The sequence below is a fragment of the Geotrypetes seraphini genome, chromosome 14, assembly GCF_902459505.1.
Source record: "Geotrypetes seraphini chromosome 14, aGeoSer1.1, whole genome shotgun sequence".
NCBI lineage: Eukaryota > Metazoa > Chordata > Amphibia > Gymnophiona > Dermophiidae > Geotrypetes > Geotrypetes seraphini.
In genome coordinates, this window is record NC_047097.1 from 71,168,433 (window position 1) to 71,189,791 (window position 21,359).

At 42.7% G+C, this 21,359-nt stretch overlaps 1 protein-coding gene across 1 annotated transcript in view; it reads left to right on the top strand.

Annotated features, from left to right (window-relative positions):
• Positions 1-21,359, top strand: part of LRRC28 (leucine rich repeat containing 28) — a 50,397-nt gene that overhangs the window by 23,650 nt on the left and 5,388 nt on the right. The window contains exons 6-9 of the mRNA XM_033920550.1: positions 2,156-2,362; positions 8,183-8,285; positions 15,916-16,091; positions 18,873-19,032. Coding sequence (XP_033776441.1) covers positions 2,156-2,362; positions 8,183-8,285; positions 15,916-16,091; positions 18,873-19,032 — 646 coding nt within the window. The remainder of the gene's footprint in view (positions 1-2,155; positions 2,363-8,182; positions 8,286-15,915; positions 16,092-18,872; positions 19,033-21,359) is intronic.

Sequence of the window (21,359 nt, forward strand, 5' to 3'; positions counted from 1 at the left end):
CTCTGAAAGGAATTGTAATTGTTTTATACTTATGCAAACCAGAGGTGTGCTTGGGGTCCCTGGAGAGCTGCTGTGGTCTTAAGGCTGTTCAGCTCAGCAGTTTGTGGTCTGAAAACAGGTATTGAACAAGAGAAGGTTTTTTATTTTTTTTTTAGTCTTAGTTTGCCTTTTTCCTTCACCTACTTTGCAAGAACTTATTTACAGATATACACTCGGTGGTCATCATCATTTCAGTTCCTCATCTAGGTTGCACTTTGCATCTGGGGGCTTTTCAGTGAAGTACACACAGTACATGTGCAAGTCCTGGCCCCAATGAGCTTCCAAATTAAATGGGTAGCCAAGAGTTGTAGCAGAAGCAGGATGTGAGCCCTGGTTTTGTGGTTTTCTGTCCAATCTGATCACAAAGCCACTTGCTTGCTTTCCCTAATCCTCTGAGCTTTGCTGTTGTCCTTGTCTGCCAAAGCTTTAAATCAGGGGTGTCCAACCTTTTGGCTTCCCTGGGCCGCATTGGCCGAAAAAAATTATTCTGGGGCTGCGCAAACGCTGCAGCAAGACAGAGGAGGGAGCCGGCAAGACGGTAAACACCCAGGGGCAGCAGAGGAAAACACTGCATCGCCCTCGACCAGGGCTGCACAAAATACTTCACCGGGCCGCAGGTTGGACACCCCTGCTTTAAACGATATGATCAATGCTATATTCTTAGAAATCTTTTATGAAAATGCACACTCTTTTGTAGAGTAACTTTTTACAGAGTCTCAGAAAGAGTCAGCCCAGTGCACACGGCCATGCATTCTCCTGGGCTGTTTGCTTGCTACTGTCTGTGGTGGGGTTTTGTCCACAGTTCTATGCCACTTCCTGCCCTGGAAGGGGCTTTTCAGAGCCTCTTCTGAGAGACTGTTTTCCAATGTGCAGCACAAACTTCATAATACTATAAAGTGGTAGCTATCAGCCATATAAAACATAGATTAAAGCAATGATTCTTTAAACCTTTCCTAAGGGGGTGAGGTTCAGGACATCAATAGTGAATAGGCATGGCAGATTTGCATGCAGTGAAGAGAGTGCTATTCGTTTTGGATATCCTTAAAACCCACCCCCTCCGGGACAAATTTAAACTGTCCCCCTTTGAATCTTTTCAAGCTAAGACAGTGCTGGGATTGCTGTTTCTTTCTTGCAGAATTTTTCAAATGTGAATCGGGGGGGTAAAGGAACGGAGGCCTAATGTTGGACAGGGGGAGAAGGAAGGTGCTGCTGGACAGGGGGGAGGTAAAACAAAGGGAGAAGGGCTGCTGCTGCATAAGGAGAACTGTGAAGGGGTGGTGGTGGACACAGGGGAGGTAAAAGGAAGGGAGAATGGACAGGGGGAGCAGGCAAGGGGTGGTGATGGACAGCCAAGGAAAAAGAAAGACAGAAAGCAGCTAAGGAGAGAGAGAAAGAAATAAAGAGAGACACACACACATATATTCTAGCACCCGTTAATGTAACGGGCTATAAGACTAGTTTTTACATAATGAGGGCACTTTCCAAAACCCAGGCAAGGGGTCTATTTCTGGAAAATGCTGGTGATTCTTTGATTTAGTGCAGCTTCTTGGATCTATTGTTTTGCTCTGAATAAACCTACTCACTTCTCCCCTCCCACCACCTCTCCCCCTAGGCAACCATCTGTTCAGCCTAATGATTAAGTCAACCTGCATATATAGTACTTAGCCTTTTGGTTGACAAAGGTGTATTGGATCCTTTAACAGAGAAGTACATATGCTAATTCGTTCTGAATTTAAGAAGTATTTCAGGGTTTCCATCTCAATCTCTTGATACTTACCCTCCTCTTTTAGAAAACTACAATAGCAGTTTCTAGCACAGGGAGCCGCTCTGCTCCCGACGCTCATAGGAACTCAGTAAGCGTGGGGAGCAGCGCAGGCCATTCAGCGTGGCTCCCTGCGCTAGAAACTGCTATCACAATTTCATAAAAGGAGGCCTTAGTTTCATTCCTACTTCATTTTAAGTTTGGCTTCTTTATTTTTAACCTTCTGGCACTCAGTTGTTATCGTATATGTTTGGAAATATTAAGCTCTCACCAGGTCCCTAAAGAAAGCTGCTGAAAGTAATGGCAATTTCTAATTCTTTTAAGTTAAGTGGAGCTCTCTCTTTCTGGTTTCAGAAATTGGGGATTTGAAGGAGCTACAGACTCTCGACCTATCAACCAATTGTTTAATCACTTTACCCGAGAGGTTGCATCTATGCCATTCCCTGCAGTACCTGACGGTAGACCGCAATCACCTGTGGGGCATACCACGCCATCTCTGCCAGCTTCCAAACCTGAATGAGCTTTCCATGGCTGGAAACCGTCTGGCCTTCTTACCGCTTGGTAAGTGAATGGGACAACAATTAGAATTTGGTTCTTATGTATCTGTTGATGTGTTGAAAACATAACTTTAAACATTTAATTAAGCCTCATCTGGTGGCATCTTTGTTTCATTTCTTTTTCATGCATGAGGACCTCTTGTGAAGTTTCCATCTTTTCTTTTTTTTTGGGGGGGGGGGGATGGTATGGTTTTACTCTTTGCACATTAAGGGGGTGATTTTATAAAGAAGGCTGCTAATGTTTACATAGAAAATGTGAGCATACATGAGCAAAATACCAGATAAAATACACGTCTATGTGTACATGTAATGCTGGAAATACTAACAATGTGCATATCTAATCTTCTATTTGTGCGTTGCGCATTCCTATTCAGGCTCAAGGTGACATCAAGAGAGGAAGGATCAGGAGAAGGGGAGGAGGAGGGGGAAGTAGAAGAAGGGAGAAGAAAGAAGAGAGGAGATTGTCAAAAAGATGGATTTTCATAACTTCAATAGCACATTGTTTGCAGATGGCAAATGGGCCATTTAGACCCGCTATAGCTGCGAGAATATTGTTTTGCATGTGTATCTCTGGCCTGTGTGTGAATGCCTGACTATGTGGGTATTCTTTCAAGGAAAATAGGCACCTACTTTCTTTGATAGAATGGGCTCCAATTAAGTTTCCCCTTAAAGAACTGCCCTGTGTATTCTGTAGGTAGCCGAGTACCTTCGCGTTCACAGATCTAAGCTCATTTTAGTTTTGACAAAGACCTGCATTACTGGAAATGTTAAGGGTGCAACCCAATGAACACACTGGGGGCTGGATGCACAAAGCTCCAACACCAGGGTAAAAAAAAATACTATGGTGGGAGAATTTTTTTTTTTTTTTACTGGTAATGCTCAGCATGAATAGCTTGCAAATTATATGTATGCTATTTGTGTGGAGTAGCGCCAGTAAAAGGGGGAGGAACTGTGCCTGGCGCTTACTCAGAAGAGTAATCACTAGACACATTTGTCTAGTTTAATTTTTTTTGATACTCTCCCTGCTGGCCAATCAGCTCAGCCAGTGGGTGATGCCCCAAAGCTGCCGATGGGTGGTTTGGGGGCTTCCCCTGCCAGCTAGGAAGGGCCTTAGGAGCCTGAGCCAGTCAGGGCAAGATCTCACTGCAGGTGAATTGGGCATGATGCTTTGATTACGTTCAGCCGCGCTCAGCGTGAGATGTGCGTATGTTGTGCGAGCCTGAACTGCGGGTGCATTGCATGTATTACGCGATCGGTGATGCGACGCGCATATATTATGCGTATTTGATGTGACGCACGCATATGCATAAAATGTAAGAAAATGTTTTTGCTCATCTTGCAAAACACTCGTCATCCACGTTACTCGCTAGCCAAGGTGTGTGGGGAGGTGGGTGCTGGCTTTATATTTTCCCTCTGGTATGTCAGCAGATATGTGCAAGATTGGAGCAGGAAGTGTGCGGCTGGGCTGGTTGCTGTAGAACTCAACCCCTTTGCAGGGCCACATTTTGGATTTGGAGGGCCGCAGAAAAAATATAGTTAATGTCTTAGTAAAGAAATGAGGTAAAACTCGTTCTAGTTTATAAATCTTTCCTTACTTGCTTCTGATCATTTCAGTTATACACAGCTGAAAGCAGTGCAATATGCAGAACATAGTAACATAGTAGATGATGGCAGATAAAGACCCGAATGGTCCATCTAGTCTGCTCAACCTGATTAAATCTAAAAATTTGTTGTTGTTGTTGTTGTTTGGTTTGGTTTTTTCTTCTTCTCCTTAGCTATTTCTGGGCAAGAATCTAAAGCTCTACCTGGTCCTGTTCTTAGGTTCCAATCACTGAAGTCTCCGTCAAAGCTCACTCCAGTCCCAGCCATTGAAGCCTTCCCCAGCCCATCCTCCCCCAAACGGCCATATACAGGAAGTGAAGTTTAGATAGTTTTTCACTTTCTGCATGTTGCACTGCTTTCAACTGCCTATAGCTGAAATGATCAGAAGCAATTAAGGAAAGATTGATAAACTCTAAAGAGTTTTACCTCATGCAAAATTGCGATTTAGATTCTAAAGTATCAGTTGCAAGAGACAAGATTTTGGGGTAGTCCTCTAGGGGAGAATCAATGTCCGACTTGTGCCTGGAAAACTTGTGACTTAAGTGTCCTGTGGTCGCATCCGCAACCGCCTTCATCTCTCACCACCTCCAGCACCGGACACAATCGCCATCTTACATCAAGTAGTCACCGGCAGGAGAGGTGCCGAATTTCACGAGATTACATATACATGCACAAGCTGCACTGCCTCCAAAGGTTACCTTACGTTCTGGAACGTTGCCCGCCTCTCTGCTGGAACCTCACTCAAGCGCTTTCCTGCGTCTGTACGCGATTGTCCTCTCACAATCACATACAGACGAAGGAAAGCGCTTGCGTGAGGTTCCAGCAATGAGGTGAGCAACGTTCCAGAACAATGGTAACGTACCGAGGGCCTCAAAATAGTACCTGGCGGGCCAGGAGTTTCTTTGCCAGACAGTGCTTGTTTAATATTGCGGTCTTCTGAGCTGGCCTTTTCTGTGTAGGATGAATATTCTGTAATTGAATTTGCTAGGATTGGGTTTTTTTTAAAAATCTTTCTTTTTACCTTAGAGCTGTGTAATAAAATGGTCAGATTTTTAAAAACCCAAAACAAAACCTGTACAGTCCCATGTGGTGTTAGCTTGGAAGTGATCCTGGCCGTTTTGTGGAATGAGATGTTGCTTGACAGGTTCTTTTCTTTAATTTTGGCACGTAAAAAGTAGCTTGGCCCAATGAAATGCGTAATTATGTAAGATTTGGGTTTAAGCAGCTTAGAAGTACAGTAGGAGGCACAAAGTGCTTTGTGTAAAAGCAAAAATAATCAACAATAATTGAATCCAGGGTGGCTCATTTTTCCATTTGTTATTTTATGTACTGCCTATCAGTAGAGGTTGTCTAAGCCAGTGTTCTTCAACCTTTTTACCCCTATGGACTGGCGGAAATAAAAGAATTATTTTGTGGACTGACTGGCGGTTGAAGAGCATCGGGCTAAGTTGTGGGCCAGACGCCGCCCATCTCCACCCCAGACCCCGCCCCCATAATAGTACCGATTGTAACACTATTTTTTCCATTCATTTTTCATATATACACACATACACAATATAATCTTATTAACAACACATAATGGTTAACCACAAAATTAAACTACACAAAGCACATTGTATGCTTCTCAATATTCATTCCTACCAGAACACAGATAACCCCTATGCAATGCGGGACCAAAATTAAAAGTACTAATATAGACAAACGAAACCGTAAGATTCAAGACTCTGCATGCAGTAGAACCCCAGAAAAAAAAGAAACAAATCCTGAACAGTGCAAAATATAGACAGCAGATGAAAATTCTCAGAATTGACACAATTCAATCACTAAATTGAAAATAAAATCATTCCCCCTACCTTTGTTGTCTCCCTCCCTCCCTCCATGTGCCATCCCTTCATCACGGCATTTGGGTGAGGCTGGGTGTCCAGCCCTCTCTTGTTTACAAACAATGCCTTGAGAAAGCCAGCTGTCTCTCTTGTCTTCCTCCCCCTCTGCAAGAAACACACCAGCACTCCCACCCGCAGCCGGCTTCCTCTTCCTCACTGCCTGCGGCTGGTTCCCTCTTCCTCACTGCTGGTCCACGGCCAGAACATGCCTCAGGCCTGAAGAGATCAGTGCACAAAGCCACGTGCGGCAGCTCCTCGTGCATCATCCGGAAGCTTTTCCTCTGACGTTGCGACGTCAGAGAGCAGGCTGCCGGTTCAGCTGCAGGACGCACGTAGGAGCCGCCACCCTCAGCTTTGTGCACTGATCTCCTCAGGCCCGAGGCACGTTCCGGCCGCGGACCAGCAACGGTCTGCAGACCGGCTGTTGAAGAACACTGGTCTAAGCGGTTTACATTCAGGCACTCGAGCATTTTTCACTATTGGTCTTGGCAGGCTTACATCTATCTAACAGATTAAGTGACTTGCCCAGGGTCAGAAGAAGCAGCAGCGCAGGGCTTGAAGCCACAACCTGAGGGTGGTCCCCTCACTAGTGAACAGTATCTTGGTGCTTACGTTAACCTTGTGGTAATAAATCCAAAACCAGTGATATAAGTGCAAATAAAAATCCCCATTCAAACAGCAACACAATTGCACTATCATTAGACTAATAGCCCTAAGCTTGTTTTCAAAAATAGAGAGAAAAAGACACTTCAGTATGCTCAAATCAGGCTTGAAGACATGAACTCTGTCTTTCTAATTGGAGGTCAATGCTGTAATCATGGGTCTCATGCAAAACTCTCCATGAAATATCAAAATGCTTAAAGTTAATGAAGATCATCTAATGTGTTTAATATGTGTAAACAAAATTAACATTGACAAATCATAGCATTAAAACAAAATGGCACTTAGCTCGTATTACTGACAGGGGTTATCTTGGTTGGCTTCGTCAGGGGTTTATATGTTTGCCAGAATTGCTTGCTTTGATATAAAAAACAAACAACAGAATAAACTTAGTAATTGAACAGAACAAAGGGCAGAGTCAAGAGAATACTCGCTTTTAGACCGCCATTCATTCCAGTTAAAAATAGCTACGTATATAGAAACATAGAATATGACGGCAGAAAAGAGCCGGCGGCCCAACAAGTCTGCCCACTCAAGAACTCTCCCTCCCTCGAGAATCATTCCTCTGGAGCGACCCCACCTGTCTGTCCCATCGTCCCTTGAAGTCGAGCGTAGTACTGGCCTCGATTACCTGACGTGGAAGATTATGCCATTGATCAATTACCCTTTCTGTGACGAAGTATTTCCTGGTGTCCCCATGAAATCTTCCCCCCCCCTGAGTTTTAGCGGATGCCCTCTTGTCGCCGTGGGACCCGTAAGAAAAAAGATTTCTTCCTCCACCCCAAAGCGGCCCATGATGTATTTGAATATTTCTATCATGTCCCCCTTTCTCTGCGCTCTTCGAGAGAATATAAGCGCAGCCTGCTCAAACATTCTTCATATGGGAGATCTTTAAGTCCTGAGACCATCCTGGTGGCCATTTGCTGAATCGACTCCATTCTCCATGTCAGACACTCGCGTTTAAATAGCCTGGCACTAACTCACGCTTTTTCACTGAAGAAAAAAATGATTTTAATGTGGACAAAATAAGCGACGATAAGAAATGCAACTCTAAAGTGTATGGAATGGACACAAAGGCCCAAATTCTCTAAAAGGTAAAAAAACCGTTTACATAACATTTTTAATTGAGTTTCAAGGCACCTAAAAATTCGGTGCCAGAATTATGTCTCTAGGTGCTTTAGGCTGCCTAAGGCCTCTATGGGCATAGCTAATGCCGGAAGTGGCATTAGGTGGCCTAAAGTGCCTATGGAAATGTGATTCACATCAAAGGTCGGTACCAGAAATGTAGCCTGGAAAACCCATGGCACACTGGGGGGGGGGGGGGAGGAGAGGTGCCGGCTGATTCTCACGCAGAGCGTCACGTCCTTTGGCAGTCAGCTGACGCCTCTCCTATCTGGCATTTTCCTTGCAGGCACCTCCCCACTGCCGGTGCAGGGCCTTTGCGCATGCGCTGATGTCGATGTGATGATGTCATGTTGGCAAAGTCACGCATTTCGGGTGTCTCAAGCCGCGGACACTGTCTTACAACAAGGTTTATTTTGGAGGCATGATGAGCTTTTGATAGCAGAAGGGGGGGCTGATGTTTTTGCTTCTAGGCATTTGCTAATTGAATGCTGACGTACTTCATTTGGGATGTAAGAGATTGATGTCATTTTTTTTCTTTTCCTTTCTTTGGCCAGATCTGGGTCGCTCTCGAGAACTGCAGTATGTTTATGTGGATAACAACATTCACCTGAAAGGCCTTCCCTCCTATCTCTATAATAAAGTCTTTGGCTGCAGCGGGTAAGAGAAATCACTCAAATGCTTTTCATTCACAACCCTAGATGCAGTTCCAGGAGTGCACACTGGCTGGATTTTTCTGTACTGGCAATACACCTCGGGACTTGACTCAGCCATGTCAGAATGGCCTTTCTGTGGATGGTTTTAAAACTGTATGTGATTAGAGGTGAAAGGGTGATAAGCACGTCTCAAGGTGGTGAAACAGTATAACCAGGCAGCGATTAAGTCTGCATAATGAGCAAAAAGGATGGTGGTGAGATCTCCCCTGGTGGTTTTTCAGATAAGGAGGCCATTTTTAAAAAAATATCTCACTAAGAATACAGATTCTGGAGGAAAATGATCACAATAACATATCTCCATCAGAAGATAGAGAAGATTTATTTATTTAAAACATTTTTAATCCGCCTTTATCCAAGGCAGCTCACAATATTACATACATATTTCAGGACTTGCACATCAGCAAAAAACATAAGATTATGCCATCTCAACCCATAAATTACATCTCAGCCGCTCATCCACTTAAATATGTGTGCACTGGAGGAGAGGAAGGAGAGAGGAGCTGTGGTAATATTTCAGAGGAATTATTGAACAAACAAGGCTTTTTCAAATGAGGAGAAGCTACAGCGAGGTAGAGTCAAAAGCCGCATCAGCAAGTATTTTCTCAGCTATGTAACGACTTTTGCATTTATTTATTTAAAACACTTGTAGCCTGCATATCCAGTGAGTGACAGCAATACATACAAAATTGAAACAAAACTCAACAAACCACACTACAATACAGTATATAACTTACAGCCCGAGACCTGCTCCTTAAAACAAATAAGGCCAGATGACTGCTAAAATTATACATTGCCTAGGTTTGAAAAGGCCAATTGGGAAAAAAAAGCTTTCAAACTTTTCCAGAATGCCAAAAAATCAGAAATTAGATGAATAGGGTCTGGAATTGAGTTCCACAATGAAGGTCCAGCCACCTGAAACATTCGGGATCAATTTACGACCTTAGTGACTGACCGAAGCGGAGGAACAATCAAAAGGTCTCTAGCTTGTGATCTCAGAGGGCAACAAGATACGTATGCCTGTAATAAAGAGGCAATCACCTTAGGTAACAAGTCATGAAGAGATTTAAATACCAAGGTCAATTGTATTCACCATGCAACTGGCAACCAATGAAGTTCAGCCAGTACAGGTGTGACATGGGAGTGGCAAGCTAATCTGGCTATTGTCCTAGCAACTGTGTTCTGAGCCTCTTAATTAACTCTGGCAGACCACATAGAAGCGAATTGCAATAGTCTTAAGTGTGACAAAACATACAGAAATTACAGGGAAAGTAACGTGTGCTGTGTGACAGGTACAAACCAATAACCTTCCAGGACAGACTCAGTGGTTTATGTTGGTCTTCCTCTGCTGTCATTTACCACGTTATACCATAGCTTTCCCATATCTGCTCAGTTCCTAGAGATCATTGATAATGTTGGGGTGTGGGTGTTGTAATTAGCAGTGGCAACTACTCTTCTCTGCTACTAGGCAACTTAAATTCATGCTCAACGTAGGGAAATGAACTGCTTATTCCTAGGACAAGCAGCATTAAATTGGGTTTTCTCCTTGGGATCTTGTCAAGTATTTGTGACCTGGATTGGCCACTGTTGGAAAAAGGGTACTGGGCTTCATGGACCTTGGCTCTCTCAGTATGGCAGCTCTTATGTGAGCCAAGTATAGGACAATCAAGCACTTGTGACATCACTGCTGAGGTTGGCTCTTAGGCATTGGTGGAATGAGGCATTATGACATCACAATCTGAGCTCTGGAATGTTGCTACTCTTTGGGTTTCTGCCAGGGACTTGGGACCTGGGTTGGCCACTTTTGGAAACAGGATTCTGGGCTTGATGAACCTTCAGTCTATCCCAGTCTGGCAACTCTTATGTTCTTATGCAACTTGGTAAAAGACAAGGTGAAAAAGATATTTCCTTAGCGATGCTAAATGCTTCTCTTCCTGTGTACACATAACTTATTTAATCCCTAGTATTTTAGGGCAGAGCGCAATGAAGAATTTTTCTTTGTGAAATATTTGGTTTTTTGAGGGCAGGAAGGGAATGCCATGCATTTACTTTGGTTTGTTGCATTATTTTTCTTTGCCAAGAAAGTATACGAGTTGTGGAATTACCATATATACTGGAATATAAGCCGAGACCTCCATCCCCCCCCAAAAGGAGGAAAAATGGTTGACTAGCATATAAGATAGGGGAGGCTTAATATTCAAGTGCCCTGCAAGGATCTGCACCTGGCTCCCCCTCCCTCCCCTGCCAGACACTGCACCCATCACCCCTCCTTCCCTGCCAGGCTCTCCACTGTCCCTCCCAGGCTTTGTACCCTGTCCCCCCTCCCTGCCCTGTCCCTTGTACCAATATCCTGCATGCCGCCGTGCCTTCTGTATGACCTGCATACCTGGAATCCCTGGTATCCATGCTCCAGCCCCACTGCTGAGCCAGTCGCTGCCATGGGTTTTGGTGGTTCAACATGACATTTCTTAGAGTTGAGTGTCAATATTCCCCATTTAATAAGCTCTTCGGACCCTCCATCGATCTGGAAGTGGAGGATACAAGTCCACACTCTTGCTGCTTGGGAGGCCCAAAATGCGAGAGGTCATGCCAATAGGCATAAATGGTTCTTGCTTACTTGGGAGGGTGCAGTTTACTCCCGAATACCATCTCATAGTAGGGATGGGTGGCAATGAGCTGTTTGTTGGACACAGGACACTGTTGAACTGCCTTTTTGGGTTTTTTTGTTGGCGGAAGAGATGGCTGGTATCACCCAGGGGCCATAAGAGAAACGTTTTACCTTTAAGGCTTTATTGGAGTATTCTTCCTCTTCCTCTGGGCCTGTTACAGGTGGGGTAGGTGTGGGGATGGGGGGGGTTATGTTATTAAAAGGTTTTAATGACTCTGTCCCTATTTACACAACCTGTTAGTATTGTTGACCTAGTGTAATTCTGTACTACTGTAGTTGATTATCATCGATAAAAACTGTTTTACTCTAAAGTTAATATCACAATTGACAGTAAGACACTGACTTTCTTGCCAATCATATTACAAAGTATAATACTGGGGAGAGAGCCTGCAGAAAATTACGACTCTCGAGTGAGGAAGTTTCACAGAAAAGAGCTTGTGTTACTAGGAGCACTGTTACATATGGGTTATGCAGCAATTAGTTTGTGGTTTGGACCAGACGGATGTAACATCTCATCTTGGAAGTTTGACTTGTATTAGCTTTGAAGTCCTAAAATGCAGGATTCAAAGCCAAAGACTTTGAAAGTGTATATTAAAGATCCAGAAAGCTTACTTGAGTGTAACTCACCTTGAACTACTACTAAAAAAGGCATGAGCTAAATACAAATGCCTTTTATTTGTGCTGCCAAATAGGAAATTAGAGTTCCTGGCTCAGAAGTTGGCTTCTCCAGCATAAGGCAGTGGTGCCAAGCTGCAGTTGTGAAGGGCTGCTACGCAGTCTGCTTTTCAGTCTAATCTGGCAAGAAGTACTCCTTGAATCACACTTCTAACTCCAGGGGACAGAAAGCAAGGGGAGCTGCTTCCCTTTCCATTGGTACTGAAGTCAGAAGATTGTCCCGTTTCATTGTGTGCAAATAATGGTCAGTAAACAGAATAGAGGAGATGACGTTTTATTATATCCCTCTGGAGCTAAAGTGCCTTTCTCAGGACTCTACTGCCAAGGGAACATTAGGTCTCAAAAACCTTTATACAGTATATTGTTGCTATTTATTTCCATGCAATTAGTGATCTGTGATGTGCAATTTTGGGAGAAACCCAAAAAAGAAAAGGAGCTGCAGTTAGGAAGAATAAATAGCAAATGTGTTTGTTCACATGTTAATCCAAGGGAAATTATTTCAGACTTTTACTAAGGCCCACCAGACCATAGGAATGCGCCTTGTGTCCTGGTCATGACTGCTCATTTGTTTTGCTCTTTGTCTCCCCCCAAGCCCACCCCCCCCCCCACACACACACAGTTTTCTTTCTCTCAGAATTGCACAAAGTATGTTTAGGCTTTTGAACAAGCTTGAGGAGAAACTTCATCTTTAAGTGAGCTCTTCATTCTCTTCCTTGGGCCTTCATTCTCTTCCACATAGCCTTTGCCCCTTCTGCGGTTGAAACTCAACCTTTCTGTTGACCAGCAGGCAGCCACTGAGGCTTGAATTTCTAGATCATTAAATGACAATTATTTCAGTACCCTTCTTAAATACTTAAATGCCTCTTACACCCTTTCAGTTAAGGCTTTGTGGAAGATGGTTTTCATCCTTTTATTAAAACTGCCACATAGGTTTCTGTCTTTTCGTCTACCTAGTCTGTATTACGCAGGAATGGAAAGGGAAAATAGGTCATATCTGGCGGTCAAAAGAGTACAGTGAAATTCCTGCATTTAAACTGAGGCTTAAATATTAATCTAGACTTAAAATTAGCAACTAACTCTACACTTTTTTGAATTGCATTTCTTTTTCTTAAAGCTTTGCAAAATTACATGGAAGAAAGCAAACAGTAAAAGGAAACCCAAAATAGTATGCAAACAGAGCATTCATACAGACTGTATCATGGAGGAAATGCTTAGTTTAGCTCTCTGGGGGAATATTGGATAGCATAATATTGGGTGGACTGGGTTTAGTCATTTAATAGCCTTTTGCTTAAGGTTTTGTTTTGGGGTTTTTTTTAGCCACTCTCTCTCATTTGAAGAATAGTGACCCTGGTTGCCCAGATTGACTGCATTGGCTGTGGTTTGCAGATCTGGTCCATCTACAGAAGAATCAATGTCTCAAACTGCCTCTTCATTCAACTCTTCTTTCACAGGCTACTCTCCAAAGATCTAAGAAACCAGCGACTGTTGCGGCCTATGCTAACGCTTGGAAGACTTTTCAGAGCTGGTGTGCTAAGCAGAATGTGGAGCCTTTTCAGGCTGTGCTGTGGGTGGTCCTAGTGTTTTTTCAGGATGGCCTAGAAAAGGCCTGGTGGTTGCTTCTCTTAAAATACAGGGGGCAGGCCTTGCTTGCTTTAGGGCTCGAGTGGAAAAAGTTTCTTTAGCTTCGCATCCTGATGTAACATGATTTTTGAAGGGAGCGATGTGGCTACATCCTCCTATGCAATGGCCATTCCCGATTTAGAACCTCAATATGGTTTTGCATTTTTTCAGTATGTGACCTTGCAAAAGGTGTCTCTGATAGAACTTACCATTAAGACAGTTTTTCTGGTGGCTGTCACCTCAGCAAGAAGGGTCTCAGAACATAGAAACATAGAAAGACGACGTCAGAAAAGGGCCACAGCCCATCAAGTCTGCCCACTCTATTGACCCACCCCATTGAGTGCTAGTGACCTAGTTCCTTAACTTGACCCTCGTAGGGATCCCACGTGGATGTCCCATTTATTCTTAAAATCGAGCACGCTGGTGGCCTTGATCACCTGCACTGGAAGTTTGTTCCAGTGATCTACCACCCTTTCCGTGAAGAAATACTTCCTCGTGTCACCACTAAATTTCCCCCCTCTGAGTTTGAGGGGATGCCCCCTTGTGACCGAGGGTCCCTTGGGAAAGAATATATCGTTTTCCATCTCGACGCGACCAGTGACGTACTTAAATGTCTCAATCATGTCACCCCGTTCTCTGCGCTCCTCCAGGGTATAGAGCTGCAGTTTGCCCAGTCTTTCTTCGTACTGCAGGCTGTGTTGTGCAGAGGGCCTTTCTTCAGGTTTATGGAGGCAGGAGTCTCATGACCCACAGTATCTTCCTTTCTGCCAAAAGTGTGTCTCGGTCTTCCACATAAATCAGGAAGTCCGGCAATCCAGTCGGGTTTTCAGGATTTCCCTAATGAATGTGCATTGAAAGCAGTGCATGCACATAGATCTCATGCATATTCATTGGGGAAATCCTGAAAACCCGACTGGATTGCGGCCCTCAAGGAGGGACTTTGAGACCCCTGCTCTAGTGCCAAGCTGATGTATAATCAGTGACACATTTTTCAGAGCACCACAGAAATAGGAACCTGGAAAACTTTAAAGTTCAGTCAGTCCTTAATAGGGGACCTTAAACACCTCGGCCGAACAATGAAATTTACATTGTAAATAATTAATTTAGAGTAATCCTCTGAATTCACAATTGAACCAGTTAACAAAACCTTCCACTAACAAATCCCAATGAAATAATTTCAGACCAATCTTTCCATGAAGAGCCAGCAGCGAAATGCATTTCAAAGCCTTTGTTACAGAAGGTAACACAAAGCTGAACGAAAAGTAGATGAGCAGGCCCAGCATAATCCACTGCAAAGAGGAACAGTCGCCTCTCGGAAGCCAGGCTGCAATAAAGAAGAGCTGCTTTTCATATGATGACCTGAGAAAATGGTCTCTTGGCTCTTCCTTCTTAGCTTCTCTGTATGTTACTGTCTGCAAATTCAGTGAGGCTTTTGTGGGTTCAAATCCCACGTCCCCCACTGACGCGCCTTTTGACTTTGCCCAAATCACTTTATCTCCCATTTAAATTGTAAGCTCTCAGTGACTGAAATGTATTTGGATAAAGTAGCGCATTTGCTGTAGTGGTCAGCTTAGATAAAACCAAAATAAGAGAAATAAAATGATATCTTTTGTATTGGACTAAGTTAGTACATTGCCAGTGGGCAACATGAGGAAAAGATGGCAATATTAAAATATATAAATGAAACATAAAAGCTTTCTGGGGAAGGGGAGATATAGATGGGTAATTTGAATAATTTAATGGTTTATAATGTGACAGGAGACCCAGGTTTTTACGTTTGTCAAGTTGGTGTCAAAATAGTTCATTATATCTTCAAAAGGTCTTACATTCCTGGATTGTTTTAAAATTTCCTCTTAAGTATTCTGATCATAAGGTGCTCAGGTCCTGTAAATTGCGTCTCCTCTAGAAGTGTCACCTTGGTTTGGCTTTATGGTGTTTGATGTTGTGCCCATACGAGTTGATTCTTCTTTTTTAGACATTTATTTGTAACTGATTTCTTGAATGTTATTTGGAATGGCATGTTAAAAAATAATGTAGATTAAGCAGTCAGGAGCATGGCGAGACAGATGTCCTGCAGGTCACTTGGTTCCTGGATCATTGCATGAAATTTAGGGGGGGGGGGGGAAAGACCACCTTTCTAGTAAGATTTCCTGGTGGTGATATTTGTGGAATAGGCTTCAAAAAAACCAAAAAATGTTACCAATACCATGAAAAATCTCTAATCGAAAAATTGATTAAAAAAACCCTTGTTTTACCCAATATCAGGATAGGACCCGCGCTATAAATTTAATCGAAAGAATAAGGGAATTTCAGTAGGGGCTCAAATTTCCAAGGCCCCGGGCAGGTATTCATAGATGACTAGCACCAGACCAGAAGGTCTAAATAAACCCTGCCCTGTACATCATAATTACTCTCTTACTTTAATATCATTCAGTCAATAAATACAAAGCGCAAACGTGCATCTGATGTGGGTCAAAAAAAGTGGGGGGTGATATTTGTGGCCAGAACTCTGTGCCCCTCTTACTGGTGTCCAGTTTTAAGTTTTAGCCTTTCTCCTTTTAGTTAACTCATCCTCGCTTTTCTTACTGTTTTCTACCACTTTCTTTCCTTCCAGCTGCGGCTCTCCTATTCATGTTTCCGAGATGAAGCTGCTATCTTTCTCATCTGGACAATTAAGTGTTTTCCTCCCAGCTGAGGTAAAATCCATAGGGACAGCAGTAGATTCTGTCCTGCCTTTGCAAGAGTTAACCATGAGGACACTGTACAATGCTTTCAGCAGGTTTTTGAAAGGTAATTTAGAAGAATTGATAAGGTTTTGGTTTTCTGTTGCATGTTAAAAAAAAAAAAACCTTTAAAAGAATGGCACAAGTTTTTCCTGAGATTTAGATGTTTTTCATCTTGTTTCACACATTGATTGTTAATAGAGAACTTTTAATGGACAATAAATTGATTTCATATACACTTACTGACGAATCAAGGCATGCTAAGTTGATTAGTGTGCATTAAAGCAGTTTAGCACACACTAATAAACCAAATTTTTGATAGGTTGGACCTAGGCTGCCCATCAGCCACCGGATAGGGTTGGGGATGTTGACCTTTTGTTTATAGCCTTGGTTCCCGTTGACTTGGAAGCCAAATGCATCAGGAGCTCAGAATCTATTCACCCCTGCACTTTACCTGGCCCCCTACTCTCTGGACTTCCATTCTTCAGCATTTAAGATCTAGCTGCCATTTACCATCTTCTAGAACAGCCTAAAGACTTGGCACTGACCTCTCGCCTTTCTCCAGTAATGACTCTAGTTCAGGATTTCTGATCTAGGTAACTCTGGCTTGGCTCCAAGTCTACCTGATTCTTTCAAGTTACAAGACATTTTGCTGGCCTCTTTCCTATATTTGTTCTGTCAACATTGTACTCTGAGTCTTCTTGCCTGGATTCTATTTCCTATTTTTTTTTTTTTTTTTAAACTACTGTAGATTCCCTTAATTTTGGTACTATGTCTTTTTCCTTGACATTTGCTTCCTCTGTCAGTATAACATAGAAACAGAAATATGATGGCAGATAAAGGCCAAATGACCCATCCAGTCTGCCCATCCGCTATCTCCTCCTCTCCCTAAGAGATCCCCACGTGCCTGTCCCATGCTTTCTTGAATTCAGACAGTCTTTGTCTCCACCACGTCTATCGGGAGCCTATTCCACGCATCTACCACGCTTCCTATCTTCTACTACATTTCGTACTACACAACCCACACGGTCAACCAGAAACTATAACATATTTGCTTACCCAAGGATCACCGGCTGCAAATACAAATCCTTTTTGGACAGATCTTTCATGTTTCAAGCAAGCAGTCCTGGCTTTTCGGAGAGTAATTAAAACCGTACTGTTTGACAGATTCATCACCTAAACAGAAGCCACACTAAATTTATATTTTCCTTCTGTCTATTTCTTGTGTAATATGTTGTACCCTCACTTTTTGCATTCTGTAATTCGCTGATTTTGTCCAGCCCTCTTCGATGTGAACCGCCTAGAAGTCATCTGACTGTGGCAGTATAGAAGAATAAAGTTGTTATTATTTCTGTAAAAATGTATTTTCTTAGATTTCTCCTGAGCCTGTCACCTCTTAACTTCATCCTATGCCTTCTCATTCCAGAGCTTCCTTTCAAGAGACTTGCGTCATGCGCATTTATACTATTTAGGTATTTAAACATCTCCATCATATTTTCCCTCTCCCACTTTGCAAACCACCTTAATGTTCTCAAAGAAAAGGTGATATTTCAAAACCAATGAAGGGAATGACTGAATTCAAAGTTTTGCCCGTTCTTCCATCAACTTACAATTTTAGTACATGGGGGACCAAAGGAGGAATATATTTACAAAAGTGTTCTACCACATTAGAGCATATTGATGTAAATTATTTGCTGCAAATCTCATTGTATACTTTGTCAAATGCTTTTTGAAAATCCAGGTACATTCTATTGACTGCCTCACTTCTCTTCATGCCTTCAAAAACGAAAGTATCAGCTTGGTGAAGCAGGACTCGCCTCCAAACCCCATTCTTTATAATAGTTTTTACTATTTTGCTTGGTCCTGACTCAGGCTTGCTATCTGTAGCTTCTTAGATCATCCCTAGAACATTGGCTACTTTCTAATTTTCAGGTGCTGTAGGATTTTAATGATTAGGTTACACATTACTAATGGTAAAACTGCCGTTTCAATTTTCAGTTCTGTATACCATCCAATCCAGATGATTTGCTACTCTTCGTTAATTTGCCCTATTACATCTTAAGAACAGTGGTCCATGTAGCCCAGTTTCCTGTTTCTCAACAGTGACCAATCCAGGTCATAGTACCTCTTATTTCATCACCATTGAATACCATTTCTGGCCGGAGTAGCTCTCTCAACATCTTCCTCAGTAAAGACTAAAGCAGATACTTCAATCTGTCCACTATGGCCTTGCCTTCTCTGACTGCCTCTTTTGCATCCTCTATCACCTAATAGACCAACTGACTGCCTTATAGACATCCTGCTTTGAATGTACCTGGAAAAGTTTTTATTATGAGTTTTTGACTGCATGGCAAGCTTTTTTTCAAATTATTTTTGTCAGTTTCTTTGCATCTAACTTGCCAGTGCTTGAACTGCTCTCTTCACTCGTATCCTTTTTTCTTTTTTTGGAAAATGATCCTCTACCTGTAAAAGTTTTCTTCATTTCCTCTTTAAACCATCCCAGCTATCATTTGGCCTTCCTGCCATCTTTTACATGTACTTCTGTGTTGTATTACTTCTGAATTGATATGTCTTTACTGTGCCTTTTACTTATCTGAGATATAACGAGTGTATATGTTCGATCTGCTATGAGCTCTCTGTTAGGATGAGGGTGATTCGGCCCAGAAACGTAAGAGCTTTGTAAGATAATATGTTGTAACCAAATACCATATCCAGGGAAGGAGTAAGCAAAGATTTGCAAAAACATTTTAAGTGCTCTTGTTTAATATGTATTGTTTCGTGTCTGTGAAGAAATTGTTTCGTGTCTGTGAAGAAATAAAGAAATATGAAGCCTCTTTTTCTTTTTCAGATTTGAACTTCATGTCTCCAATTTCATTACCTAGAAGTCTCTTGGAGCTTCTCCTGTGCCCGCTGGGACACTGTCACCGTTGCAGCCAGCCTATGTTTACCATTGTCTACCCCAAACTCTTTCCCTTGAGAGAGACGCCAATGGCAGGGCTGCACCAAGGGTAAATTGCACTGGGTTTTGTAACCTTACATAAGGAAAATTCAGTTTTGCCAATGGAGACTGATTACGAGAGGAATGATCTAACCTATCTACTGAAAGAGCAATTAAATCCACTAAATATTGTGGAGCCAAAGGGCCCGATTCTATTTAGGACGCTATAAGAAATGGCTGAGAATTGGGTACTGGCGTCCTATGCAGAATCATGTCTACCTGAAAGGACAGACACCTTACCCCCCAAGTTCTGTAACCAGTGCCCATGTCAACCAGCACCAATTAGAGAATCGCACCTGCCTGATCGCAAAGGTTGACGGCTCATCCACCTATCTTTGCTGAGGGATCCCTTGCCATCAGCTGATAGCAGCACGGGAATCCCCGATCAGCTGAGGTGGCAGGACTTCCCAAAACTGTGGCTTCTGGGAGTCTTGCTGACTCAGCTGATGGGGGGGGAAATAATCTTGCTGCACACACCCCTAAAACTGTGGCTTCTGGGAGTCTTGCCTACTCAGCTGATTGGGGGGAAATAATCTTGCCGACACCCCCCCCCCCCAAGATTGGCAGGAGAGATGTCCACTTCCTCCTGCCTAACACCCGTCAACACCCATCCCTGAGATTGACAGTCTCACGCTCACGGCATAGTAAGGGGGGTAGGGCGGTCCTCCCCGGGCGTGGTCTTCCTTAGGGCATAACACCTCTCTCCCGCCTTGCCTTTTCCCGTACCTTTTCAACTTCTCTGGCGTGAGTAGCATGCCCATGTTGGTCCTGGCTCGCCCTTTTACATCACTTCAGGACACGTGCTAGCATTCACAGATCTCTTCTCATGTTTTCTGTTTCCTCTGGGGTGTTCACTCTGTTGCAAATCTTCATGTCATCTGCAAAGAGACTTTTTGTCTAAGTTGATTTTGGAATTTTGTAACATAAATTTAAAATACATGCGCTTGCATACACACACGTATGCCTACACTATATAAAAATATATGAGAGATCTTCAAAATGTTTCCAACATTATTAAATATCTCAAAAGCAAATGACATCACTACCTGCAAGGTGAGCTGGCTTGCCTGACTGACAGGTCACATGACATTGTATGACACACCCTCTTACCACTTTTCCCGCCCCAGCCATTTCCCTTAAAAATATGAAAGTGCAGAAGCTGTTTGAAGAACCCTCATATAAAAGAATGTGACTATTTTTATGTTTGACTCATTCTGTTGGTATATTAAAAAAAAAAAGTTCCTGTGTCTATCTGCACTATATTTTCTGTTGGATAAAACTGAATTTCACTTATTTGTGAAGGGTGCAGACTTTCAAAGCCTTTTCAAAAGCAGAATTATCGGTAGTTATTTTTCAAGAGAAGCAAAAATTTCAGGTTGCTTTAATTGTGTGAACTCATTAAACAGCTGTTAAAAGAGAATCAGAGAGAACCTTTAAGCATTTTTTAAATATAAAGCTGCTTTTCTATCGTTTCCCTTCATAAGTTCATGAGGTTTTAGGTTCCATCATTATCTAGAACTGAAGCATTATCTTTCTAGTGCAAAGAACACTACAGATGGTTCACTGTTGGTACACTGGAGCGTTGAAAGCCTGTTTCACTCCACACTCACTTCTGTAGCAGTAAAGGTTGCATTATTTAAAAAAGGTGAAAAATTCCTATTTTGATAAGGCTTTGCAGTTTCACTGGAGTTTCAACTGGACATTTCTACCTCACTGTGCCTCTTTGTGCTTAGAAAAAGTAGAGGATTAGAGCCAACCTGGGTGTGGGACACCTGGATTTGACTTCTCAATGAGGTTCTGGTCTCCAAGCCAGCAGAGGGTGCTGCTGAGACAGGTTCCTCTGGGCTTTTGATTCAGTTGACGCCAAGGCTGGGATCTGGCACAGTGAGCTTCTTGGAATTTATTTTATTGGCGTTCGCTGGAGGATTTGAGAAGGCAGTTGATAAAACCACTGAAAGAAAAAAATAACATGTACCAAGATTCGAAGTACTGTGTGTCAGCTGGAGTGCATCTGGGGAGTAGCTACTAGGCGAGTCCTTGAATTTCAAATTTTTCAGGAGTATATACTCTTGATATTTGCCATCTTTTGCTCATTTTTGACCCAAAGAAGGTGATATTGTCATCGAAAGCTAGTCAAAAAATGTACTATTTTATTATCTTTTAGAAAAAATAAAATAAGATTCCAGTGCTTTATTTTAGCAATGGTGATTAAATAGCATAATACAATACTACTATTTTTTATAATAAAACCCTAGCGCGCATGCGCTGTTGAATGATCGTGAGTCCTGGTGGCGTGGGGTGTGCTTCTGTGACACTCCTCAAGGCGCCTGCGCTAGC